Below are 24,349 nucleotides of genomic sequence, written 5' to 3'. Positions count from 1 at the left end.
TCTTTTGAATAGCACATTGTAGAGTACCTTAAAAACTAAACTATTCACTAAACTCTGAATGTGAAATAATGATATCTGAATGGAAAAATGTAGGATAAAAATAGCTGCTATGAAAAAATGATCCAATTCAGCTTTAGTCACAGCTTCATTACTTTAAATCTGAATTACTAAATTTAGGCTAATTTCTTGAAATTTGAGTTTTGGAATTTAGTAAATAGCCCTGCTTATGTTAATTGGATGGACCAGTGCAGTTTTCATATGTAAAGCTGCATTTATTTTGTTGGCACCTTATTTTTTTTCACACTGGAAAAATAGTTGGCATTGACTAGAAATGTCTGTATAGTACTGTATAAGTGGTCTTCTTTGTGTTATAGAATGCCTTGAATTGTTGTTGTATTTGCCTGAAGCTCTCTTTGTCTTTTTGTCTACACTGCATTTGATTTTTTCTAGCATCACTGCAGATGATGATCATGAGGATGTGCCTTTTCCTCAATTAACATAGTGGTTTTGATGCACTTATCCTGTCCCTACAGTCTGACCAACGTAAGCATTGCCATTTGTGAGAAACATTAATGTTTATATCTTTCAATCAGTATCCCTTTAGTGGTTGTCCATTAGAAAGCGACTAGAGGAGGCACTTTCCTTGGCAGACAGATTTTTTTGTAAGTCCATCACGTTCAATTACAGCACCAAAATAAGTAGGCTATTAGCACTGTAGGCATTTGCAAATTCCTAAACTCATATTGGGGACCTCTCTTTCCACAAAGATAAAATTCTAATACTGGCTTGGGTAATCTATAGAATATATTTAATATTTATTAATATATGTAGCATTTTAATTATGAAATTAGTTAACTGCAAGATTATCACTGTGATAAATGCAGACTTACATAAATCGAAAATAGTAATAGTCATTATACCTATTACGGTTTTAAAACACTCATATTTGTGTTCAGTGAAGTCTCATGAATAAAACAGGACTGCCTGACAGCCCAGGCAGTCCCCTTGCAGGCAATGTTTCAAACTGCTGATCCGGTTATGTGATTGTGAGGTCCCTCGATCGGGATCGCCACTGAAGGGCTCCTGGAAGGGCTACAACTATGCGTACTATGCTGCCATAACAGCGTTATTAAATTTATTACATGTTTATAAATGTATTGTATCTAAATAATTAACAGTGAGGGTGAGCACCAATATATAGTAACCATTTATGCTTTCCTATTATGGTAAAACTAATCTTGAGAGCCAGCAATGCGTAAGCTTACAAAATTTGTGTTTCTGATTACCATCATTACATATTCAGTATGACATATCCTTTGGTTAGGAGTTCACTACATAACTTCACTCAGTGCCTTGTGGTTTGCTGAAATAACAGGTTATGCAAATAAAATTAACTACTGTACATTGAATGTTTCAAATACTCAAGAGTTTTTTTTTCCCAAGTGGTATGGATTCAATATATTTAGTAACTAAACTGAAGTAACATGTCATTTTACTTTTACATATTGCTATATTCTGTTGAACCTTTCTGAACTGCTGTCAAATTGCAAAGCTTTACAAGAGCAGTACCCTCTGCCTCCCACTTGACTTTTTGTTCCAATATCTTATCCCCTTAAAGACAAAGGTAATTGTCCACTAAACCAAAATAAAGCCTTGAATTTGAACTGTAGGTTTTTCACACTATGATTTGTAAGAGTTTCTCTTTAAGTGCCCCCATTGGCAATAATAATGGTGTAAGGTGATAGAGGAGAGCCCTAGGTATCCATTGGACTTGTTGGTGTAAGCTTGGATTTAACCCAGATAACACCATATCTGCAGGATGTGTCATTATGCCCTAAAGCAGGGCTGTCCAACCTGCGGTCCCCCAGATGTTGCTGAACTACAACTCCCATGATTCCCTGGCTGTTTCATTGAAAGAATCATGGGAGTTGTAGTTCAGCAACATCTGGGGGGCCGCAGGTTGGACAGCCCTGCCCTAAAGGTATTAAAGCCTCTTATAGTAAGGAAGTAACATCCACAAGGGGTTATTTACTAGATGATCCAATTGCAGGGTTAGAGTGATTTCTACAAACTCACATTGTCAATCACAGATTCAAATGATCAGATATCAGATTCATGGTGATAGAGGTTATAGCATCTAAGCTGGGCTTAACACCGAGGACTACAAAGATTTCTGGTTACTAGAACACAACTGCAATGACAGTGTGACAAGCCCACAAAGCACTATTGCGGAATGCTCGATCATAAAGCACATTAAACAAACAATAATGTTAACTAATCATAAAAATAAGGATCGGGTAAGTGAATAGGACGGCAGGGACGTTCAATGCCGCCCGCCGGCATTTAGATCCACCCCTTTAAGGACGGCATATAACGCCCTACGTCATACGAGGTAAAGCTAATGTTATTTTGATGACTATAGTGTCACTTTAACTCTGACATTCAATAATAACAATCAATACAATTCTAACCGTTCGTTAAACTTAAAACAGTAAATAGCCAGCTGTGATCCAAAACTTATTAGCAGTACACAGGAAAATACAGCAATAAATACAGTACTTATGCTGTCTCTTCCCATGTGCCAAGCCATTAATGATATCATAAAGGGATACTATCACGCAAAATAATTAAAGAGTAATATTTTTAAATCAGATCTAATTTTTCTTACGTCTGGACTGCTAGTTCAGTGTCGAATGCAAAGGTGGTTCCAGTGTTCACCAAGAATACATACAACTTCATGATGGCAGCTCTAGGTTTCTCTGGTTCGTGCTCTACACTTTGGTGTGTTCATTTAGAAACTGTAAAACAAGGAGAACACAAATTAATAGGATGCCAGTTGCAGGAAAATGAAAGTGAAAGAAATAAATATACCTCATTGGCAAGCATAAACTATCGAATATCAGTCAAACAATTACTGTAAAATAATGTTAAGTTGTATTATTTGTTATGCCTATATTACTTCTGTTCATTTCTCAAAACAAATTAATAAAGTTGGCTTTTACCGAGATTTCTAATAGCCCTAGCTGTGTAACCAGTGGAATCTCAAACACTACATGTTTAAAGCGAAGTGCTACCACAGACTACCGTATATACTCGAGTATAAGCAGAGTTTTTCAGCACATTTTTTGTGCTGAAAAACCCCAACTCGGCTTATACTCGAGTCAGAGTCTGTATTATGGCAATTTGCATTGCCATAATACAGACCGGGGGAGAGGGGTGCTGGCAGAGCTGTACTTACCTTTACTGCAGCTCCTGTCAGCTCTCTCCTCCTCCGTGCCGGTCCGTTCAGCACCTCGGTCAGCTCCCAGTGTAAGTCTCGCGAGAGCCGCGGCTCTCGCGAGACTTACAGTGTGAGCTGACAGAGGGAGCGGCACAGACCGCGCGGAGGAGGAGAGAGCTGACAGGAGCTGCAGTAAAGGTAAGTACAGCTCTGCCAGCACCCCTCTCTCCCTCACTGAACTACCAATGACACTGGACCACCAGGGAAGGAGCCCCCCTCCCTGGCCAGCTAGCAAGCAGGGAGGGGGGACGAAAAAAAAAAGATAATTAAAAAAAAAAATTAATAATATTTAAATAATAAATAATAATACAAAAAATAATAATAATATAAAAAAATAAAAAAAATAATTAATAATATATCAAATGCCCACCCCCACCAACACATACACAAACGCACACTGCATCACACACACACTGCACTCACACACACACACACTGCACACACACACACACACTGCACTCACACACACACACACTGCACTCACACACACACACACACACACACACACACACACACACTGCACTCATACACACACGCACTGCACTCATACACACACGCACTGCACTCACTGCACTCATACACGCACTGCACTCATACACGCACTGCACTCATACACGCACTGCACTCATACACGCACTGCACTCATACACGCACTGCACTCATACACGCACTGCACTCATACACGCACTGCACTCATACACGCACTGCACTCATACACGCACTGCACTCATACACGCACTGCACTCATACACGCACTGCACTCATACACGCACTGCACTCATACACGCACTGCACTCATACACGCACTGCACTCATACACGCACTGCACTCATACACGCACTGCACTCATACACGCACTGCACTCATACACGCACTGCACTCATACACGCACTGCACTCATACACGCACTGCACTCATACACGCACTGCACTCATACACGCACTGCACTCATACACGCACTGCACTCATACACGCACTGCACTCATACACGCACTGCACTCATACACGCACTGCACTCATACACGCACTGCACTCATACACGCACTGCACTCATACACGCACTGCACTCATACACGCACTGCACTCATACACGCACTGCACTCATACACGCACTGCACTCATACACGCACTGCACTCATACACGCACTGCACTCATATACACACACTGCATTCATACGCACACACTGCATTCATACGCACACACTGCATTCATACGCACACACTGCATTCATACACACACACTGCATTCATTATATACACACACTGTAAATAAATATTCAATTAATATATTTTTTTTAGGATCTAATTTTATTTAGAAATTTACCAGTAGCTGCTGCATTTCCCACACTAGTCTTATACTCGAGTCAATACGTTTTCCCAGTTTTGGGGGTAAAATTAGGCTTATATTCGGGTCGGCTTATACTCGAGTATATACGGTATTTATTTTTGGAGAAATGTAAAGTTCCTATCTGGTCTGCCATCAAAGATATTAAACTCGAAAGTGATGAGAAATGTTAAAAAAGTGCACTCTCGCCTTAAAAATGGAACTGCAGCTATTGAGCATGTATTAAGAACTTAAAGGGACACTATAGTCACCTGAACAACTTTAGCTTAATGAAGCAGTGTTGGTGTATAGAACATGCCCCTGCAGCCTCACTGCTCAATACTCTGCCATTTAGGAGTTAAATCCCTTTGTTTATGAACCATAGTCACACCTCCCTGCATGTGACTTGCACAGCCTTCCATAAACACTTCCTGTAAAGAGAGCCCTATTTAGGCTCTCTTTATTGCAAGTTCTGTTTAATTAAGATTTCTTATCCCCTGCTATGTTAATAGCTTGCTAGACCCTGCAAGAGCCTCCTGTATGTGATTAAAGTTCAATTTAGAGATTGAGATACAATTATTTAAGGTAAATTACATCTGTACGAAAGTGAAACCAGTTTCTGTCAATCATAGCCAGGGGAGGTGTGGCTATGGCTGCATAAACAGAAACAAAGTGATTTAACTCCTAAATGACAGTGAATTAAGCAGTGAAATTGCAGGGGAATGATCTATACACTAAAACTGCTTTATTTATCTAAAGTAATTTCGGTGACTATAGTGTTCCTTTAAGCAGGACTACCAAAAGTCCTGCTTTTGGTGGGACAGTCCCAATTTTAGAGTCCTGTTCTGCTGTCTCATAGTTCCTTGGTGTCTCGAGTCTGGAGACAAGTGAAATTAGTAAAATCATTAGATGTGCTTGTGCTGTGCAGCAGGCACTAGAAAACACACAGGGAGCACTTCAGCTTGAATTGCATCCAGTCATCATAGAAGAGATATCAGAGGGACACAGGGAGAGGTGGGAATTGTGAAGAGGAAAAGAGAGATAACAGAGAGGCAATTCTGGTTTGAAGGAGGCCTGTCTGTGTGTACCTGTTTACTTTGTCTTTGTGTGACTGTTTGTGCTTGTGTTTGCCTGTCCGTACCAGTGTGCAGCTGTCCATTCTGCCTGTGCCGGTGTAACACAGGCTGTGACTGTGTGTGTACGTGTCTGTAAATAACTCTGTGTCAAGAGACGTGTTAAGGTGTGGGTTAAGTGTTCCTGCACCCTGCAAGCTATAAACTGAGTAGGAGATTAAAAAAATAATATAAACTAATCAGAATGCGCAATAAAGGAAGTGTACATATTAGATGACTCTTTACGGGAAGCGTTTAGGAAGGTTGTGTAAGCCATATGCAGGTATGTGTGACTAGGGCAGTACAACAAAGTGATTTAACCGTAAATGGCAGAGAATTAAGCAGTGAGACTTTAGGAGCATGATATATACACCAAATCTGCTTTATTAAGCTAAAGTAGCTTTGGTGACTATAGTGTCCCTTTAACTGTCTTAATTAGACAAGTACTTTATCCCTTTCAGGTCATCAATTCTTCTAGAGCTCCCTCTTGAAGATAGGATTTGCTTCTCAAACACTTTGCATTTGACATTCCTTTGATCTGCAGTTATCACTTGAATTGCACTGGCAATGCTTCCTTAACAAAACTTTGTTTCTTTATCTATTAATCTCCATTTGTATGTGCCAAAGTTCACATCTGAGACTATGTGGGGGAGATTGGAGGGGGGTGGAGGGATGAGCCAATTTTGAACTATCCCTTACGGAAAAAAATAATAATAATAATATTAAATATAGATAGATATGAGAGGTCAAGTAAAATGTAGAGACAGACATGTAAAGATGGATAACCATCTAACTATACATACAGTGTGCATAACAGGAAAGTCCATAATAAGCACATGCTTTTATTTAAATAAAAAAAAAAAAAAACAAGAACCACAGTGCCAAATGTTACACGGTGAGTCCTCTGGAAAATTTAAATCCCATATGTCGTGCAACTAAAACCAGTACTAAGAGTATACCCAGCCACTAGTAATTTAGGAGAGAGAAAAAGTTGTAATTGCAGAACTTACATCCCAGATGTGTCACTGCTCTTCTGAACAGCAGCAAATAACCAAACAATATACAAACAGGTAGCCAACCAATGGCCCTGCCACCCTGGGCATCTGAGTAAGAAAGTTGGTGGCATTGTCATCTGCTGCAATTCTCAACAAAACCTTATATGCAACAAAAGTTATTATGGTAGTTATTGAAAAGTAAATAACGCACACCGATTATGAAAAAGACATATGACACATCTTAAACATCTACCTTAATGGGAAACTGTTAAAACTGATAAAGCATGGAGTAATAGGGTCATAAAAATGTACAGATTGTACATATTACTTTACTTGCAACTGATGCTATTTTTTCCCCTATCTGAAAACTTGTGTGAATAGGAAAACAATAGATTTTATTTGCTGACACTTCATTAACTTGATATTTTGTAATGAGCATACAACTAAAATCAACGTAACTTTTAAGGGAATTCCAACAATAAGGTCTAATGTTTTGGATTGCAGCCAACATATCCTCTATTTTTATAGTCAATCAAAAATAAACCAGGAATGTATTCCAAATATCCTCAGAATTATACCCAAAACACCTTGAAAAAACGGCACCAAGGACCAAAATGACAAATAACAAATTTGCACGCACTAAAAAAATGTAATCTAACAAGATGTACAATCACATTGAGAACCTGCCCAAATCATCCAGGAAATCATAAAAATTTTTATATTCTTAACACCCTGAAGGAATATGCCCATCCACCAAGAGCAGGGTTTCCCAACTAATTTTTCCCATGTAACCCTTTGACATAGTGTATCAACATCAACTGCTCCCTCGCCGCCCGCGGCCATTTAAAAAAAATAAAATAAAAAAAATAAAATAAAAAAAATAAAATAAAAAATTGGCGGAACCCCACACCAATATGGAAACCCTGACCTAGAGAATAAGTTCAATCAACCTGGTTAAAAGCATCAGCTAATTGCTCACAACTAATGACCTGGGCCCTGCACCAGAGAGTTAAGAGTTTCTACCTAAAGAGGCAGAGAGTGGAGCCATGCAGGACCAGGTAAGAGGTCAAACCATTTTAAAACAGTTTGACTACTTACAGAGAGGAAATGACAGGGTAGTCCTGGCACCAAAAAATATCTTATTCAAATTAGAGAATCCTGCTACAGGTTTCTGTGTATTTTCATGATCTTCAGAGAGCCTGAAGCCCCAGTTTCATACATACTCCCCTCAAACTACAGTGTCCCGCTTCACAGAACTCCAGTGGTGGGAGTAAAAGGCAGTGGCAACTAATGATGTACTTTCTAGATAGTTCCCGGTCCAGCAAAATCGGGAACATAAGGAGGCCTGTTATTAGGTAAAAACTGCCTAATTATTGGCTTCACAGAACGTGACAAACTCCCCTTCTCACATGAGTTTGCCACAAGCTCCTGGAGGAGCCAGCCTCCTGCCTACAGACTATGGACCCTGTAATATGCAATGTAAAAGTCTCTGTCCGTGTATTTGGACTATATGGTTCGGGAACCGAACAGATGCACGAACTGGAAACCACCCGGGTGCTTGCAAGCCTAATTGCTACTTTGTAGCAATTTCCACCGCCGTGTTCAAGTGTTTGTCTGGGTGGCCGCATTTCCTTTGGACGACCACGAGGTCGTGTGTTTGGTCATCGAGTTTATGGATCTGAAAACGGACACAGGAACTCCCGAACACGGCTGGACTTCCAGAATCACCTGCGTTCGGTTCTACAACACTTAGGAGGACACTGTTCGGTGGAAACGTTCCCATGAACAAGGGAAACAACCTCCAGGGTAAGAAAATTGAGTATGGTCGGTAGTTTGTTTGGTTTTAAACTACCTACTAGACTGACAGCTAACTCTGATCTTTTGGAACGGTTTTGGGCAGGAGCCTCATGTGCAGTCAGTAAAATTAGGACTTCCAGGAAATTCCCGAACCCCTGAACCGATCTGGGTGATTTTTGGATATGTTGGTCACCCAGATTGGGGGATGTAAGGGTATGTAACTTTGGGTTGGGGGGGTATTTTCGGGTGTTTGTGAAATGTGTGTTTTTGTGCCTGGAGATAATGGAGTTTTTTACAGTTCCTGACTCATTTACCTCCCAGGCATAGGGGAGGGATTATCCTGTTTTGTGTGGGAGTGTCATGGGCGTGCTTGTCTGTGTTCAGAATTGTATGAAAGCAGGCCATCTGGCCAGATTAAAACATTCCAGCTTCTACTCCCAGAACTGTGTCGTCTGGTTACTGGGAGGGGAAAGGGCTACTCACTAATCACTGTTCCAGTGTGGAGGATTCAACGGGAGAAAGTCCTTGTAAGGACTAGAGCTCCGCAGACTGAGTGTTGTCCAGTACCTGGGGGTGGATAGAGCAAGTTCCCCATTTGGCTCTAGGAGGGAGCGGTTCCAGGACCCCAGTCAAGCCATGGCGACTGTGTCCCCTGTTCCAGCTACACAGAACTCCTGTGATTTCCAAGGTATGTTTAATGTTAATCACTGGCTCTTAAAATAATTTTTTTTTTTTTTTTTTTTTTTTTTTTTTTTAAAACAGGCTTCCGTAAATCTATATAAAAAAAAAGCACACGCCATCATAACATCAAAATCATCAACAACGCACAATAAAAAGAAAGTGATGCCTTTTTGTTCGTGACATTTTAATTTTTTACTGTTGAGGCCGCAAACATCAAAATATACTTATTTGGTAATCATAAACCCAGCTACCTTTTCAACCTGTGCCAGCTTTGATAAAAAATGTAAAATATATTATTTTTTTTAGAATAAAACCAAGACAACCAATAGTCAACTTTTAGTTAACTATTATGGATTAGTAAATCCAAAATATATGAGAAGTGAAAAAAATAAGGTGGGAAAAAAATACTCAAGAGTACACACAGATTAATACTGTTGTAATGTTAGATTTGATTATTTATTAATAGTTTGTCAGTCTGTGTGTGTTGGGGGGAGGATTAAAAATGCTATTACTTTTTTTATAGCACCATTTCTAAGAGCTGTTAGGACACACCGTGACTCTGCCACCTTCCTCTAAATCAGTAACAGTAAATATTGACTTAGTCATCTGAGAATTCAGGTTTCTGATTGGCAGCCACAGAAATTACATGTCAAAAATACATGCCATGTCTCTGCCCTAAAGAAGCAATATGTTATTATATTAACTCCAGTAAATGTAAATCACAAGGAATGTCAAAAGACAGGAATTAGTTAATTCCCAGCATGTATGTCTTTTATAAAGACATTTAAAAAACAAAACAAAAAAAATGTAAAACGATTATATATAATTTATCTTTAAGCAGCACAGAAAACAAATTACCACAAATTGAAGATTGTGACTATGAGTACATTTGTATAGCAATTAATGCTTCATTCACAATAAAAATCAATCAATTGCAGAGACTGTGCTAATGCTTCTATTGTGCAATAGCTTCATTCATGCAAAACAAGAAGATTCTGGGAATGTACCACTAACAAGACATAGTTACAAGTCTTTATCCTTCTCTTTTAGGTTTATTATATTACCTAAATAATGCTTTAATAAGGGGATCCTACAGTTTCCACACTTGTTGCACCAAGGCACACTTCAATGGTATAAAAACTTGTAAGGTACAATTTTGGGGTAAGGATTGTTCTCTCTCTCTCCCTCACCCTTTTTTTTCCCCCATCTTCATCAGTAGCTTATCAAATGAAACCAATCTGACTTATTAGTTTCAATTAATTAACAGAATATTCTAAGCACCATAACAACTACAGCTCATTGTAGTGCCAGAAATGTCTGGCACGTCCTAGTGTACTTCATCAAACCGTCTGGCAATATATCCGAGTCCCCCAGGTCTCCTTTCAATTACGTCTGGGATTCTCCTTTCATAGAATCTAGTTAAACCTGACAATACAGGACCACACTCAATGGCTGACAGTGACAGCTGAGTGCTCCTAGTCAATAAGCACAGGCCTGCATCAGTCGTGCTCAAGTCTACAGAGACATAATAATAGCTTGACTTCTTAAATGGGTCAATTGGATGTCACTCCCTGCATAAAATGTAAACCTTTTTGTATACCTTTACTATGTACACCATGTATGCAACATCTTTGAACTTATAAATAATTACAAACAAACAAAAAGCGCAACTGTCATCACATTTTCACTTTTCATTCTTTAAAAGTTTTACATTTGATGAACCTTAATGATTTTTTTTTTATTTTTTTTTTATGATTTATATTGTTTTCTTACATTTTTTTTTTTACTTTTTAACTGGATGAGCAGCCATGTTTAATCAGACTCTGGTCAACTGTTGCTCAACCTAAGTAAGGCTGAGAAGTAGCTGATTAGATTACAGCCTGACATGGCTGCTCAGCCAAATAAAAAGTGAAGTTCTCAAAAACAAAATCGATATACCTAATTTTTTAAAAATATCATTACGTTTCATTAAATGTAAAGAAAAAAGAAACAAGAAGTAAAACGTTGATGACAGTTTTCCTTTAAGTGCAGTGCCAACTCAATAACTGAGAGGGTAGACTAACTGCTCTCTGCAAATGTGTTCCTGCACTGCTGGGCTTAGCTCAGACAGAGGTGGACCCCAGATAAAGACACCTGGTTATTAAACAGTTTGACTACTTACTTTAGTGAGTGCCCATCATAATCACAATGTTGCTCTACTATATATAGTGCTTGACATATTATTTTAATACCAACACTTTTTAAAATATAAATACATGAACAAAAATGAAAAATTAAGGACTGCATTCAACCTATTACACACTTGAAGGCAAAGCATTTGTAGCACACCAATGTGCCACAGTTCACAGATGAAAACCCACTGGCCTATAGAGTAATTTTAAAGGAACACTACAGCCACCTAAAGCACTTAATGTTTGCTGAAGTACTTTAGGGTTAAAGGAGCACTATAGGGTCAGGAACACAAACATGTATCACTGACCCTATAGGGTTAAAACCACTATCTGGCCCCCTTGGCCTCCCTAAAGATTGTAAAATATTACTTGTATTCAAGTCTGAAGCTGCTGCCTCTGCCTGTGAACTCCCTCTGACCTCTGATCCAATCACAATGCTTCCCCATAGGACTGTTTGAGACTGACAAGGAGGCAGATCATGGGCAGAGGCAGCACAATTCAAACACAGCCCTAGCCAATCAGCATCTCCTCATAGAGATGAATTGAATCAATTAATCTCTAGGAGGAAAGTTCAGTGTCTGCATGCAGAAGGAGGAGATACTGAATGTTTGGATGCATTTTAGGCAGCCATGACCAAGGAAGGATCTCTAACAACCATCTAAGGAGTGGCCAGTGAAGTATCACTAGGCTGTAATGTAAACACTGCATTTTCTCTGAAAAGACAGTGTTTACTGCAAAAAGCCTGAAGGTAATGATTCTACTCACCAGAACAAATGTAATAAGCTGTAGTTGTTCTGGTGACTATAGTGTCCTTTTAAATTGCCTCTCCCAGTATACTTCTCTTATAAATGTGACAATCGCAAGAGGAATATTTTAACATACTTATATCAGTAAATACAGTTCAACATTAAAGTGACGTGGAAACCTATACTGATCAAAAATGCTTGTTGAGAGTGTGCCTGCAACTAGAACTGTCTAGTGAGCTTGTGTGTGTGTGATACAGTTTACAGAACAGTACATGAAAAAACAATATTAAATGCATGGTTTTTGGGAGCTATATACAGTGCCTTGCAAAAGTATTCACCCCACTTGACTTTTGGCCTATTTTGTTACATTACAGCCTTAAGTTCAATGTTTTATTAATCTGAATTTTATGTGACGGATCAGAGCACAATAGTCTAAGTTGGTGAAGTGAAATGAGAAAAATATATACATAAAACTATGTTTTAGAAATAGAAAACAGAAAATTGGCATGTGCATATGTATTCACATCCTTTGTTATGATGCCCATAAAAAGCTCTGGTGCAGCCAATTACCTTCAGAAGTCACATAATTAGTGAAATGATGTCCACCTGTGTGCAATCTAAGTGTCACATGATCTGTCATTACATATACACACCTTTTTTTAAAGTCCCCGTCAAATCTAGCATAACCAAATGGAAAGAACAAGGCACAATAGCAAACCTGCCAAGAGACGGCCGCCCACCAAAACTCACGGACTGGGCAAGGAGGGCATTAATAAACTCACGGACTGGGTAAGGAGGGCATTAATCAGAGAGGCAGCACAGAGACCTAAGGTAACCCTGGAGGAGCTGCAGAGTTCTACAGCAGAGACTGGAGTATCTGTATATAGGACGACAATAAGCCGTACGCTCCATAGAGTTGGGCTTTATGGCAGAGTGGCCAGAAGAAAGCCATTATTTTCAGCAAAATCCAAAATAGTACTTTTGAGTTTGCTCAAATTGAACTTTTCGGCCATCAAAGAAAACGCTATGTCTGGAGCAAACCCAACACATCATATCACCCAAAAAACACCATCCCCACAGTGAAACATGGTGGTGGCAGCATCATGCTGTGGGGATGTTTTTCAGCAGCCGGGACTGGGAAACTGGTCAGAGTTGAGGGAAAGATGGATGGTGCTAAATACAAGGATATTCTTGAGCAAAACCTGTACCACTCTGTGTATGATTTGAGGCTAGGACGGAGGTTCACCTTCCAGCAGGACAATGACCCCAAAAACACTGCTAAAGCAACACTTGAGTGGTTTAAGGGGAAAAATGTAAATGTGTTGGAATGGCCTAGTCAAAGACCAGACCTCAATCCAATATTAAATCTGTGGCCAGACTTAAAGATTGCTGTTGTTCACAAGCGCAAACCATCCAACCTGAAGGAGCTGGAGCAGTTTTGCAAGGAGGAATGGGCAAAAATCCCAGTGGTAAGATGTGGCAAGCTCATAGAGACTTATCCAAAACGACTTGGAGCTGTGATTGCCGCAAAAGGTGGCTCTACAAAGTATTGACTTTAAGGGGGTGAATAGTTATGCACATTGACTTTTTCTGTTATTTTGTACTATTTGTTGTTTGCTTCACAATAAAAAAAAAATTAAAAAAAACAACATCTTCAAAGCTGTGGGCATGTTCTGTAACATATATATATTTATTTTAATTTTACACATGTCTAATATTTTTTTTTTTTACAGATCCCACCAGCAGGGGGACTGTGACATTTTAGACAGTCCCCCTGCTGGCAGATCCACAGCCAGCTATAGGGGGGCATGTGATCGCTCTTTGAGAGCTGCCTGGGCTGTGAGGCAGTCCTCCTGAAGCAGAGCGCCGGTAAGGTAAGTATACCGGGCGCTCCAGGGCTCAAAGCCGTTACGGCGTTCTATGCCGCCGCAACGGCTTTAAAGCCCACTTAAAGCAGGGTGGCATAGAACGCCGTAATGGCGGGAAGGGGTTAATTCCAGGTTGTGAGGCAACAAAACACGAAAAATGCCAAGGGGGGTGAATACTTTTGCAAGGCACTGTATGTATTAAATGGAATGACTAACATAAGACCATGGGTGTCACATGGTTATTACACAGCAATATATCAGCAGATTGTTCTCGAAAGGAATAAATAACCAATGTCTCAAAGGTGACACTTTCACCTGTTTGCACAGGTGGCACTTTCACCTGTTTCATGGGTGGACAGAATAAAGTCACAGGAAAATAAAAAAAGGCACATTTTAGTTAAAAACCATGAACAAACTGTTTTAAAACACGTACTAATAATTGATATATGAAGATATTACACAAACTTGAAAAACAACAGATTTGTTTGTTTTCTTAAAGGATCACTATAGTGTCAGGAAAACAAAGCGGTTTTCCTGACACTATAGTGCCCTGAGGGTGCCCCCACCCTCAGGGTTCCCCTCCCGTGGCGCTGAAGGGGTTAAAACCCCTTCAGCAGCTTAACTTACTCCAGCGCCGGGGCGCTGTTCACCTCGCCTCCCACTCCGACGTCAGCTCTCCCGTCCGACATCACAGGAGCCAAATGCACATGCCGCGCACGCGCATTCAAATTGTCCATAGGAAAGCATTTCTCAATGCTTTCCTATGGACGCTCTGCGCGATGGAGGCATAATATGCCTCCAGCGTCGCAGATGCGCCTCTGGTGGCTGTCCGGAAAACAGCCACTAGAGGCTGGCTTAACCCCAAATGTAAACATAGCAGTGGGGGTTAAAACCTGAGGGACCTGGCACCCAGACCACTTCATTGCGCTGAAGTGGTCTGGGTGACTATAGTGTCCCTTTAAGCAAAGTAACGAAATAAAACCTTGTAGTCAGTCATTTAGAGATAAAACATGACATGTAAAGATTTTAAACAACTTCCATAATATTGTGCCATTACATGTATATACAGTGTTTTTCTTGCGGTCACATGCCGCTTTCCACTGTTTAAACTAGGATATCCATTTGCTGATATTGGCAGATGGAATTCTTTAGGATTACGGTAAGGTTAAGTGTTAGGGTTACTTATTTCTGTAACTAATCCTCCTGTATTTGTTTCTGAACCCCTTTGGCCAAGATATCTGGTCTCTAATCAGTACTGGCCACTCCCTATTCCATAGATTAGAATGGGATACTAACATTTTATGATAGGATATTATACGATTTATTTAAAGATGTCATTTACTCACAGTGTCTAACTAGCCTATACAAATCAAGCTCTTACAAAAGCTAAATAATGCTTTCTTATGAAATTACAGAGTATGAATGAAATTTAAATCTATGAAGATGATCATGAGTTTTGCTTTATTAAAAAGACACATGAGCTGCATGAGAAACTAGAGTGGAATTTATGACTCATGTATTTAATGTGGAATAAACTCAGAAGCATTTTGTATATGGGTGCAATTAATCATCATGACTTGTATTAGAATTATTTTCAGGCCTCATTTGCAATACATGTAGAAAGAATTTGAAACCTTTAAAACACCACTAAATAAAATCAAAGTCATACTTTGCTGTAAATGTACTCTTAAAAACATGGCTTACTGTAATTCTCTCCCAACTGTCTCCCCAGAAGCCGTACTGCCCCACTACAACTTGAATGATCTTTTGCTCCTCTCATCCTTCGCCCATCTGTCGATCGTTACACTGACTTATTGTATGCTGTAGGTGTTAATTAAAAATACTAAGCCTTACCTATAACGCTCTAATCAACGGTAGTGTGTGTGTGTGTGTGTGTGTAGGGTAAAATGATTGTGGGTCTGTGGGGTTGGAGGGGAGATTAATAAATGTATATTTTTTTTAATTAAAAAAATAATAATCTTGATATTCTCCCCCCCCCCCCCCCCCCTTCCCTGCTTACCTTTGCCTGGGAGGTGGGTGGGTGATTTCCTGCATTCCCTGGTGGTGAGAGTGAACTCTAGCATCCTCAGGAGCTGCTAGAGCTCACTTTTGCGAGCTTTGCCGTGGTAACCGCGGCAATTTATTGCCGGTGCGCGAAAACTTTTACCCGACAGTATAGTCAGGTGAAATCTTTCATTGACCAGCAATAAATATTTGCGTACCGCCACCGGTCCGCGGACCAGTGGTTGAAGACCACGGCTTTAGACTGTAAGCTCGTCTGAGCAGTGTCCTTATCCATCTATTGTTCGCATATCACTTTGTAATTGTCCCATTTATATTTACATTTCCCCTTCCATAATATTGTAAATAGCTGTGAAATAAGTTTGAGCTATATGAATACTACTACTAGTAGTACTAATTCAGAGGCTGTAAATATTATTTCTTCAATGCAGAGCACACTTTACCATAAGCAACAGCATAGTCTGCATGGCTGTCTACAATACACATATTGTCTTTTTTATTTATAATTTTTTGGTTAATAAATTTTAAAGTTAAAAAGAATGCACTTAAAGGACCACTCTAGTGCCAGGAAAACATACTTGTTTTCCTGGCACTATGGTGCCCTGAGGGTGCCCCCACCCTCAGGGTCCCCCTCCCGCCCGGCTCTGGAAAGGGGAAAAGGGGTAAAACTTACCTTTCTCCAGCGCTGGGCGGGGAGATATCTGCCTCCGATCCTCCTCCGTTCCGCCCCGTCGGCTGAATGCGCATGCGCGGCAAGAGCTGCGCACGCATTCAGCCGGTCGCATAGGAAAGCATTTACAATGCTTTCCTATGGACGCTTGCGTGCTCTCACTGTGATTTTCACAGTGAGAATCACGCAAGCGCCTCTAGCGGCTGTCAATGAGACAGCCACTAGAGGATTTGGGGGAAGGCTTATCCCATTAATAAACATAGCAGTTTCTCTGAAACTGCTATGTTTATTAAAAAAAAATGGGTTAACCCTAGCTGGACCTGGCACCCAGACCACTTCATTAAGCTAAAGTGGTCTGGGTGCCTAGAGTGGTCCTTTAAACTAAGATTTAAAAAATGAAATGCCATGATTATAGAATAAAAATAATTAAGTGCTGCATAAGTAAAATGTAGAATGCATCTACATCTACCAAATACAACCTGAATGTGTTACATATAATGTACTGTACAGAAGACCTAGTTAAAACATTGATATACAAACTGCTCTCCCAGCTCAGAAGATAGTACTTAAAGGTACACTAATTCTATAAATACATATTTATAACATTTGGGTGTTCCTGTTTTTCCTGTTCCTGTGAAACTAGTTATCCATTACCTTCCTGGTCTTGGTGCCGCATTCACTCCTTTCACTGGGAGATCATTTCCACAGAGAAGCACTCACTCTTCCCATTACAGTAACTTAAAAAGGAAAAAATCCTTCTTGCCTCCATAATGACAGTGATTTTTCTTTTTCGCTTTCAAAAATATGAGGATTAATCAGTGACTCATCTGAGAAGACAAATGGTCCTAGTACATCTCTCTCCTTCTAAATAGGGAGAGAAGCAGGGTTATTTACTATAGTGAGAATTGCTAGGAATTCAAAGTGAATTTTTAAAATCTATTATAGGCCATAATATTCAAATTGTTAAATTCCCTTTAAATGAATTCACGACTATATTCACTTTAGTGAATAACCCTGAAGATTTACTTTACTTTTTTTTATGTGCAGTTTGTCCCAGTGTTATTTAAAAAAAAAAAAAAAAAACAGACATTACAAAAGCCCAGAGAGGCCATCTATTTTTAATATTGTTCTGACTTGTTATCTCCAGGAGTGGCCACTAGAGCAGTTCCTAGGCTGTAATGTAAACACTGTCTTTTCTCCAGAAAGGCTATATTTACATTAAAAAGGTTGCAGGGACTGACTATACTCACCAGAACTACAAAAAGCTGTAGTTGTTCTGGTGACTGTAGTGTCCCTTTAATATTATCACTTGATAACTGTTAATATAATTTCTCCATGCCTATGTCAAACTCAAATTGCTGTAATTTCCCTTTAAAAATAGCTACCACATCTCCTCTACTGCAATCTGCTGGCTCTTTGCCTTAGAGAGTTGCCCTGTAGATTAAAAAGACTGGGCTAAACTAAGCTCGCTTTGTACTATTGAGTTTCCTGACGCACTGTAACCTGTAATAAACAAGAGTCCTGAAGAACATTGACCTGTGAAATTAGTGGACTTTGTTAAACAAGGGAATATATAAATGCACTTATATAAGCTAGGTGCAACTAGCCTGTACAAACAAATACACACTATTCAAGTTTCCTGCTAAGAGGAAAATACATTAATTTAGAACAAACTAGTGCTCAAGGAGACTGAAAAATCCAGAGAGGGATTTTCACCAAACACTGAATTGTAGAGATTTGAAAATCAACCTGCAACATATAGTGTAGAATAGTCAAGCAGCAGCTGAAGCTTAAACAATTCCAAATTAGTTCTTTTGGCCTACAGTTCAGTTTGTAATATGCCCCTGGGTCTTATAATTGTAATTAAAGAAAAATTGAGAAATGTTCCAACATTGAATAGTGGCTGTACAGGACTCAAGTAATAAAACCGTTTGCAAATAGTGTGACAATTTACCTTTTGTTTGCCAGGCGCAGGTCACCTCCTCCAGGAAAGCCAGAAGCTCCTGTCCAATAAGATGGAAGTATTAAAAGTAGCACTATAGAGTTAGGAAGAGAAACCAGAATTCCTAACACTATAGTGTCCTAGTGCATTTTTAAATTCAGCTTCCCTCTTTCACCAGTAAAAATCAAAAGATTTTACTTATCTTTTTTCGAGCACCAAGATTCACCCTGGGTTGTTGCCTGCTCCACCTCCCATTAGGTCATCGTGGAGGTATCACTTCCACGATGAACATTCGTCCAATATTCCTTATAGAGGATGTCACATGCATCCAATCAAATGCTACGGATGAATGAGTTGCATTTGGTCACATGATGAGTTTTACTCGGTTTTTCCAGAGAAAGTGCCTCTAGTGTAGTGTTTTCCAATAAGTGTTCCGCAAAATGAATACAAAATTCATACATGTGAAAGTGCACACTAAGCACAACATAAAACAATGAATTGTTGTGGATAATTCAATTTGCAACTGAAGGTATAGAGTTAATAAAGTTTAAATTAATAAAAAAAAACTTTCATGGTGTATATTTAAAAAAAACAAAAATTTTAAGTGCACACGCATACTGGTTACACTCACTATTTAGGGAACCAGCAATATCAAGTTTAACCATCAGTATATGAAAGTAATAGGTATCCCCATGTCTTCTGATTTTTTTTTTCAGTATCTTAGTATTGATCATATGGTGGGACACAGACTGCAGGAGGTTAAAATAACTTATAGTACTTTTATTAAAAATATATATATCGATAAAGAGCATGCACTGTGGTTGCTAAGGAAACTCATGCCGGCTAGGGAGTATAGGAACAGAGTGATGTCACCCAAGCAAGGCAAATCAATGAAGACTGGAGGCAGAGGATGGCCTGGATGTGGTTGTTACATGACACATAACACCCACAAAGCTTGAAGATAGTGGCACTGGAATGGAGGAAAGGTGAGTAAATCTCCATATTTTACAGTAAATACATCATGTATCTTTGTGATATATGATGTATTCAATGCACATGGGAGCGGTTTCAGGTAAATTAATATTTTGACAACAGGTTCACATTCAGTGGTGACTGATGATATCCATGGTACCAAAATATGGTTTAAGGCAGCTTTGTCACACAAAAATCCTTTTGAGCATTTCACAAAGACTGTGTTGGAATGTCATCAAAATTCAAAAAAAGATGATATAAAAGAAAAAGTAGGGATTACTTTGACTTATGGTGTATCCTCAAGTTGACAAAACTTGACGAAGTACGAAGCTATTACCATCAAGTTTGGTCACTTCCCACAACGACTGTGGGAACAAGGCACACTATCTCCCACATCACATCACAAGGGATCCTCCATAGACATTGGTGTCGTACATTCCTGCATGTGCAAGAGTACACCTCTGGGCTGTGGGCTCCTGGAGGAAGAGGTACCAAGAGCTTAAGATCGTAATGGCGGTGCCTGCACAGGACAGCATCAGACACGTATAACTCACCTCCTCTGCACACCTGGGCCACTGTACCCAGAGCAGCTATGTCACCACTGGGGGCTTTGCAAAATATGCAAAGACCCCATAAGGTGATAGTGCTGTTTTAAATTGACACGATAGCCACCCTGACCACTTCATTTTATTGAAGTGATCTGGGTGCAGTGTCCCTGTCCCACTTAGTCCTGCAATGTAAATCTTTGCCTTGCAGGTCTCAGATTGCCTCTTGTAGCTGACAGACAGCCACTAGACTAGAGGCACTTCCTGATTTCTAACAGACTCTTGGTCGTTTAAAATTACGCTGATGTCCTCACACTCTGCATGAGGACATCCAGTATCAGTGGAATCACCATATAAAAGCACTGAAGGAGGTTGTGTGACGACCCAACACAGACAGACATCAGCGCTGGAATCGCATAGGTGACTAAAAGTTTTTTTTTAACCCTTTAGCTGCTATGGGATGGGGGGAGGGGTGGGGCACAAAGGGAGGGGAGAGGGGAGAACCAGAGGGATCTATAGTGTTAGCAATACAACTTTGTATTCTAAGTCACACAAAAAAAAACAATGAGATAAGTCAATACGATTTACAAAAAAATATGTATGTTTATATTCTACCATGTTTGCATGGGCTTCACTACTGGTATACAATCTGATTTCGCATAGATTACAATACTTTGTGCAATTATTCTAAAATCAGGGGTTGCCAAAATGTAGACCTCCAGCTGTTGATGACCTACTCTATGGTGTGAGACTTGCAATGCATATGAAAACAACATCTGGGGATCTTTTTCCTGGTCGCCACTGCTGTAAATGATAACTATATCGCTAATCTTGCATAGAAGAACAAGCGAACACTAAAAAAAAAAAAAATATATATATATATATATATACATACACACATACATATACATACACACACATAAATACGTTGAAGCATACACTGACTTAAATCTGTGAATAAGACACATAATTATGCATTCATGCTATAGAACAAGCATTCCTAATAAATTACTCTATTGAGCAGTAACAGCATCTAGAAGCTAGAGACTAACTCCCTTGGTGCTCTGCCAGTCTGAAGGCCTTTAAAGCAGCCCTGTTACCCTCATATTAAAAATGAGCATTTCATAAAAGATAGCAGACTTAGGAAATTCTCATTATCACTGTGTTGGAATTTCACTGAAATTCCCAACCAATCAAGAAATATACAGAGGCGAAGTAGGGACTATATCATCTCTGCATTGCTCTTCTGCCTGACTTTCTTTGACACAAGGCGGAGACTCCAGTGACAGCTGCAGGGAATTGGCTTTGTCTATGGAGGATCTCCCGGGATCCTCCACAGACCTCAATGCTGTACTATAACGCATGTGCGAGAGTACAGCAGTGACGTCGGCACATTAGAGGACCCCGCCATATCAAAATGACAGCCCTTGCGTAAACTCAACTTTACCTGCCCCCACAACCACCGGCTGTGATGTCACCATCAGGTAACTTTATAAAGTCCCCAAACAATGACCGTGCCACTCTAAGGCAACACAGGTGTCCTTATTGCACAACAGCTGCTAATCTACCATCCCCCCACATCTGGCATAGTGTATTGCGATAGGGTTCAGAATGGGAATTATATCTAGGGGGAAGCAACCTTCAGCACTCCAGATGTTGTGGCCATCTTCCCTGATGCATTGCCAGCTTTATGCCTGTGAGAGCATTATGGGAGATGTAATCCACGACTACTGGAGAACCAAAGGTTGCCTACCCCTGTCATGTCTAACCCTTGGTGCCCCAGCAGCTGGAGTGACAAAGGATGGCCACCACTGGTCTGTGATGAGATGTATCCCAGTGCCAGGTGAGTGACAGGTGGCAGCAGGGTGCCTACACATCTGGCTGGCATGCAGTGTCTGGCATGCAGTGGCAGGCTGGGGCCATGAGTTATCAGGGGCCTCATTCCCACAGACCGGGGAGGAGTTGTCATCTTGACAGGTCTGCTCCATACTGCCTTTAAATCATAACAAACCGCTAACTGGCTTTATTAGCCAGCCAGTGCCCTCTCCCCTGTCCCTCCTCCCTCCCAGCCGTGTGCCCCTCATACCCGGTTAGTGTGTGGCTGACAGTCAGGAAGATCCCCTTGTTATTGTTATTGTTGTTGACGACTCAGCATCGCTCGGGTAGCTTGTTTCCGGCGGCGGCGGCTGTAACATCGCGAGATTAAGCGGAGATCTCGCAGAGTTTCAGGACCTGGGAGCGTCATTGGAAAAGGACAAGGGGAGGAGGGGGAGAGGCTGTGTGCTCAGGCGTTTCTCTTCCCTGTAGGCTGACGCCTATCTGGTGACGTCACGGGCACAGACCTGGGTCTACCGCTTGGCATTGCAAACATAGAAAGTGCATTGTATAAACCCATTGTTTTACTACCATCATCACAAAACAATTAGTCTTCAACATAATTAACTAGCATTAGTACTAACGTTGTTTCCTTAATATTTATATAGTATAATATATTTTTATATATAAATAAATTAAACATAGATGGACTACAGAAGACATCAACCATCATTATCAAGGAGGAATATATACAGTCTATAGTTTTCTTCAAGTGCCCCATAGATAGTGTATATTATATCTTAAAGGGCTTTCATTTAAAAGCCCATGTATATACATAACAACATTACATGTGACTGAAATGTTAAAAACTGTGGGGGGGTGGGGAGGGGGGGGTTGTTTTTTTTCACATTTTTGCTTATAAAATGTTTTTCACATCCAGATCAATTAATAAAAAGAACTCAAAATATTGTAAATATAACTAAAGCACTGATGCCCACGTTCTGTACAGATGGGGATTTCTTACTAACCTCCTCATCTGTCGCAAAGGGACAGACCGCCGCATATTCAACCGAGAAGAGGGCTGCAAGGTGTTGTCAGAGTGAAACATCCCAGAGACTATGCTCAACCAACCTACAAGCTCCAACACCCAGCGAAACTCACCAACAAAGATCGTCAATTGATTAAACTGTTAATAGCTCCCAACTGATTCCTCTTCTGCAACTGTCACTAGTCTAATACTATCCTTACATTTTTGTGTCATTTTACCCCACTCCCTCTAGCATGTAAGCTCATTGAGCAGGGCCCTCAACACCTCTGTTCCTGTGTGTCCAACTTGTCTGGTTACAACTACATGTCTGTTCGTCCACCCATTGTAAAGCGCTGCGGAATTTGACGGCGCTCTATAAATATCATAATAATAATAATAATAATCGTCAGAGATTGGTCTAGGGGGTAAAAGTATATTTTTGCGTATTTTATTATTTGCTGTTTCATTCAGGTGTGATTTAAGCAAAATAACTAACTCATATAGAATTTGTCTTACCTAGAATATGGGAGTAAAAGTGTATTTTCGCATATTGTGTTACTTGGAGTTAGTTATTTTGCTTATTGTGCCGCTTAATCACAGCTGAATGAAACAGCAAATAATAAAATACGCTAAAATACACTTTTACCGTCTACGGTCCCAACAGGTAAGTGATATAATGAGACACCTAATATTCAGGGCATCACCCACTTAGCCCTGTCGATCTGTTACCATCACTTAGAGCCGGAGGCTCTTCCATAACACTGTATTCTTACTTATACAACTTTTAGTAATGGGTTAGAAAAGAAAAAAAAACTAATTTTTTTCTTTTTATATTCTTACTCCACACGCTAACCAAAAGTTAGCCTTATCTCCACTTCTGAGGAGGAACCACCCCACACGACGATTAGCGCCATGTGTTTACAGTCTGTGCCAAACTGTACTTATACTTACAGTGTTATGTATATAGATTCTTGTTTATTTTTCTGTTCATGCTTCTACTTTTTTAAGTAGCCAGATGATGCTCTTGTCTGTATCATGTCTCATGAAATGTTAAGTGTTCACAATACCACTCTCCTATGGCTTGATTACTAAATACTACAGGGTTCATACCACACTAACCCTGCTGACTCACTCCACTGGCCAGAGACTGTAGGCTAACTCCCCCTCTCACATTTTAGGCTCCCACCTGAGGAAACCTCTTTAAATAAGGAGTTACAAGGAGATATATAAGATAGGTCGGAGGACAAGTGGGAACATGTGCGGCGGCTCCCCTCTGCTTTATACACTCTCCCCTGGGAGAGACGGAGAGAGGCCAACTGGCACAACCTAGATACCCACATTTTGCATTGTATCATGCTCATATAGCAACCTCACCACCAATC

At 40.1% G+C, this 24,349-nt stretch overlaps 1 protein-coding gene across 2 annotated transcripts in view; it reads right to left on the bottom strand.

The window, feature by feature from the left end:
• The window catches only part of RB1CC1 (RB1 inducible coiled-coil 1), a 146,284-nt gene extending 123,953 nt beyond the window's left edge, over positions 1 to 22,331 (bottom strand). For both annotated transcript variants that reach the window (XM_063451396.1, XM_063451397.1), the window contains exons 1-2: positions 22,212 to 22,331; positions 2,669 to 2,798 (exon numbers count right to left, since the gene is read on the bottom strand). In XM_063451396.1, the coding sequence (XP_063307466.1) occupies positions 2,669 to 2,739 (71 nt within the window). In that variant the 5' untranslated portion in view covers positions 2,740 to 2,798; positions 22,212 to 22,331. The remainder of the gene's footprint in view (positions 1 to 2,668; positions 2,799 to 22,211) is intronic.
• Positions 22,332 to 24,349: the final 2,018 nt, after the last annotated feature.

This window comes from Pelobates fuscus, chromosome 4 (assembly GCF_036172605.1).
Source record: "Pelobates fuscus isolate aPelFus1 chromosome 4, aPelFus1.pri, whole genome shotgun sequence".
Lineage (NCBI taxonomy): Eukaryota > Metazoa > Chordata > Amphibia > Anura > Pelobatidae > Pelobates > Pelobates fuscus.
The sequence above is the reverse complement of the archived record's forward strand: the minus strand, read 5'-3'. Positions and strand labels throughout refer to the sequence as shown.